Source organism: Notothenia coriiceps, unplaced genomic scaffold (genome assembly GCF_000735185.1).
Source record: "Notothenia coriiceps isolate Sejong01 unplaced genomic scaffold, NC01 NC01_scaffold00008082, whole genome shotgun sequence".
NCBI lineage: Eukaryota > Metazoa > Chordata > Actinopteri > Perciformes > Nototheniidae > Notothenia > Notothenia coriiceps.
In genome coordinates, this window is record NW_011340783.1 from 1 (window position 1) to 4,184 (window position 4,184).

The 4,184-nt window shown below is 38.7% G+C and overlaps 1 protein-coding gene across 1 annotated transcript; it reads right to left on the reverse strand.

Moving 5' to 3' along the window:
• Positions 1 to 675: 675 nt before the first annotated feature.
• LOC104944452 (sarcoplasmic/endoplasmic reticulum calcium ATPase 2-like) lies at positions 676 to 3,451 on the reverse strand. The gene is made up of 5 exons (XM_010769986.1): positions 3,036 to 3,451; positions 1,441 to 1,560; positions 1,232 to 1,249; positions 984 to 1,066; positions 676 to 816 (listed from the first exon to the last, which is right to left on the reverse strand). Exons 2-5 carry the CDS (start codon positions 1,556 to 1,558, stop codon positions 691 to 693), a joined length of 345 nt encoding a protein of 114 aa, XP_010768288.1. The 5' UTR covers positions 1,559 to 1,560; positions 3,036 to 3,451; the 3' UTR covers positions 676 to 690.
• Positions 3,452 to 4,184: the final 733 nt, after the last annotated feature.

Below are 4,184 nucleotides of genomic sequence, written 5' to 3' on the forward strand. Positions count from 1 at the left end.
CAACAGAGAGATGTTTTCTAATAGTCAGGGTTTCCAATGTTCTGAATGTACTTGAAAGTATTGTGTTTTACTTAAAAAACAAAGTGTTATAGTTTACAGAAGGTCTACCTACCTATAGGCTACCTGAATCTCTGAAATGTACTATATTCCTAAATATGCTATTGCTACACTTTATGGCAAAAATTGCACTTTTCTGTTGATCTTGGTTAAGAACCTCCTTGAAAAAAATAAACAATGTTTTGTTGCTTAAGCTTATGTATTCAGTCATTATTCAATGGTATACTAAAATCCATGTGAAAAAAATTGCTTCTCACTGTTCTCAGGTCAAATATTTATATGCGATTAAAAATGCGATTAATTGCGATTAATTAATTACAAAGCCTGTAATTAATTAGATTAATTTTTTTAATCGAGTCCCGGCCCTAATATATATATATATACACACATATGTATATATATATATATATATATATATTGGAAGCCATTGGGTGCACCAGTTGCTACTCTCTTGCTTTATTGTAGAGCCTTGATTCATGCAGCCATAGGCTATTTTGTATTAAATTAATGGTGTCAAACAGGAAACACATATTTAAGAAATTAGAGATTACATTTAATCCATTCATAATGACATTTTGATGAGCCTTTAATATAATTAAATGGGCCAAATAGGGTGCCATGATTGACAATCCACTAAACCTGCACACTGTTTACCTGCCACACTCCCACAATAGCATTGGCGATGAGGATGAGGAGGATGACAAAGGGTTCAACAAAGGCTGTGATCGTCCCTTCCCCTTCTTCGAACCACGCCAGGGTCTGCGGCACAGAAGACAGAGAAAAGGTTTGTGTTTGATGTGGCATTGTGTTATTAACACTCATCCTATGTGTTTTATCGCAGGTTTTAAGTGCACAGTCCATTCAAAATCCATATATTTGTGAACAAGTGTTTGAGTGTGGTTTTGCACACAGTTATTTTTCCTTACGAAGGAGATGCACGCAGCAAGCAGCAGGATTCGAACTAACAGATCCTCAAACTGTTCCAGGACCAGCTCCCACAGTGACTTCCCTGCATGAAGACACCAAGGAACACAATGAGCAGCAGAAGAATAAAGAAGAAAAAAAGAAAGGTGTGATGGATGGATGGATGGATGGTGGTGGAATGAATGGATGGATGGATGGATGAGTATGAATAGGTTGATGGAGGGATGACAGTTGCAGATAGATATCTTACCCTCTTCGGCTGGCAATTCTGTGAGTAAAGAAAGAGTTAAAGGTAGATGGAAAAAAGAGAGAAGGTGGAGAATAAGAAAAATGACGTCATTAACACCACCGGTACTTTAATTATTAAATGAAATAGCAGAGCAGTGATCAATTATTTTTTACTTCCCCAAGCTCTGTGTTTAATTTGCAGCAGTATTACATTGACATTTCCATTCGTACCATTTGTTCCCCATTTCTCCCTGTTCTTCTTCAGCTGCTCACAGCTCAGACCTGTAGACTCATTGACAGTGAAGAAGCCCAAAACCTCCTCCACCGTCTTAGTATGGGCATTATCCATCACTGAGGAGAGGAAAAAGAACACATGCGTAATAGAAATAAGCAATTATCTTAAATACATCACATGTAAATAAAGTCATCATATTGTGTCTTCAAATCTCTTTTTTTACTAACGTGGAGACGATTATAAAACTGATCGTAAAAGTTTGTAGCATATATGTAATAATAATAATAATAATAATAATACATTGGATTTGTATAGCCCTTTTCCTAATGCTCAAAGACGCTTTGATGTAAACATCCTTATTTATAACAAAGAATATAGTTAGGTAATATGGCTTTAATAAGGCTGACAAAAAAGGCTGTCAGATATGTTTTTGCTGTGTTCAACATTTTTAAGGTTTTGCTGTTTAGGATGTTATGAAAATTCAATGTTTTCCTCAGACTAATGTTCTTATCAGTTCTTTGTCTTAGTCATGTAACCTGAGTTTCAATAGAAATGAAGTATTTCAGTGTATGTCCACACTGTAATAGCCCTCTTGTTGATTGTGTAAAGAGCACACAGTGTTATCAGCATCAGCTGGCTGGGGAATCAGATGTTCTGTTAGCCAGGCAACACACACGCTAGAGCCTGCAGAGACACACAGGCCCAGGAGACATGGAGCTGCGTCTGTTTGTAGGATGTGCTTCTCTAAATGGATGCCAAATGGCCTCAGACTTTTTAACGTAGCTCCAAACACAATTAATAGTATTCTCGGTTTTTTTGCTATACAATATTGCCTATTGACACATCCAAAGTAGCAGCTGGAACAATCCTCGAGGACCTTGTAAACAAGTAGGGTCCATGTAAAATAATCTAATATGCTCGTTTTACCCACTCTAATTATTAAAAGTGAGAAGTGCCTGTTATTCCCATGGTCCCTCCCTATTCCCTACCACCCTGGCTGTGTGTTTGCACACTTGTAATATACCTGTACAAGCTTCATAATGGATTGTTAATGTCGAATTCATCATAAAACCATATTTTCAATAGTGATAAAGGCCCTTAGACAGGTTGTTAGAGGTGGGCCTGTGTCTAAAATAATACCTCCGGAGTAACGCTGTTCATTTGTGAGCGACCGCCCCGCATTATAGACAGGAGCCAACATGATGCTAATATGTTAACAGTAATAATGAGAACACTTAAGTCATTTGCTTACCGCTAGACGTTAAACATGAAATGTAAATGTCACGTTACACACTTTAAGCTGTTATTAAGGGAAGCCTCGCCTTAATGCTAGGTATTATGGACGACATAACGGTTGATACGGAGAGACATGTTGAGTGTGCCAGCAGTTTGATATTGCTGCATTAGAAGCAGGCTATACGCTGATACCGTAGGCCATTTTTTAAATGACAGGAGAAAAAACATAACAGGCTAAAGCCTCTGAGCCACACGCTAGCAGATAGCTGGTGGTTTGCAGGTGAAGCTAGCTAAAGTACGCAGCTACTTTAGCGCTGCTCCGCCGTTAATCCTCAGAGATGAAAAGGTTGCTTACCGGAGCGACGTCTGTCCACCGTCCCTGCACTTTCAGAATGGCACGATATATCTCAGCACCATACGCATTGAACTAAATTCCCAACAGCAACGGAAAAGAAAAGAAAAAGTAAAATGCGTTTTACCACAAACTGTCTAGCTTTACGTCCGTTATACTGTGACAGCTAATCATATTTCCATATAAACAGCCTACGATTCCCGAGTGGTAAAAATGTTGTTTTAAAAAGAAAGTAAGTCTTATATCAGGCGAATAATTGTGTAATTATGGTCATACAAGACAGCGTTGTATTATCAATCTTCGTCCAGGCTGCACTCTCTGTCTATGGGTCACTAATACCAGAGACCGAGCATCCTTGCTAATACTCATACAGGCTAGCGTTACAGTAGCCAATCAAGTCAAGCTAACAGTCACATAAAACCACTTCCGGTCCAAACCTTCAGAATAAACATTTGTGCCATATGCCTTGATGTGATTTAAATGCACATTTCATGACCGTAAATGTATTTATTTTTTATTCCTTAAGTATTCAACGACCACAGGAAAATTGACAGCTGTATTTCTTCCCTCGCCGTCAAATTAGGGGATTTTGTTAAAATGTAAAGTCGACAGACTAGTGTTATCGCCATGGGTTATCGCGGCTAATTGTATCTACCTTGACACTTAATTCTGCGGCGTAATTAACGTGATTAACTGTATACGCGACGTATAAAGTACGAATAAACCAAATGGGAGAGCCGGAATGTAGAACGATAGATTCCTGTAGATTCCTCTCAAATCCAGCCCACGCCCTCCCCCCTGTCCTCAGTCTCAGCGATCTCGGCCAATCAGCGGGCGGTGCGTCTGCTGTCGGTTAACTGATGGATACGGACTCCAATCAGGTTTGAGCTATGGGTGATTGACGATATTGCTGTCCAATCAAAAAGTGATGGATTGGGATAGGAGGTTTACGGTTTAAGAAGGTAGCCCTCCTTTTCATCCTCGTGTATTACTAAAACAGTACCTGCAAAGTTCGTTTTAATACCCTCCACAATCTATATTTTCCACAATAAACTGTATCATTACAGCAAAAGAGAAACCTCAATCTCAGAAACCATAGACATGTGTTTATAATCAACATTATTTTATTTTTTAATCCTCACATTCACATCT

Bases quoted from the DNA above. Each gene is read 5' to 3' on its own strand.
- LOC104944452 (XM_010769986.1), bottom strand. From the start codon at position 1,558: ATGGATAATGCCCATACTAAGACGGTGGAGGAGGTTTTGGGCTTCTTC. The intron at 817-983 runs GTAAGGAAAAAT...TCTGTGCCGCAG, and splicing joins TTGCTGCGTGCATCTCCTTC to ACCCTGGCGTGGTTCGAAGA.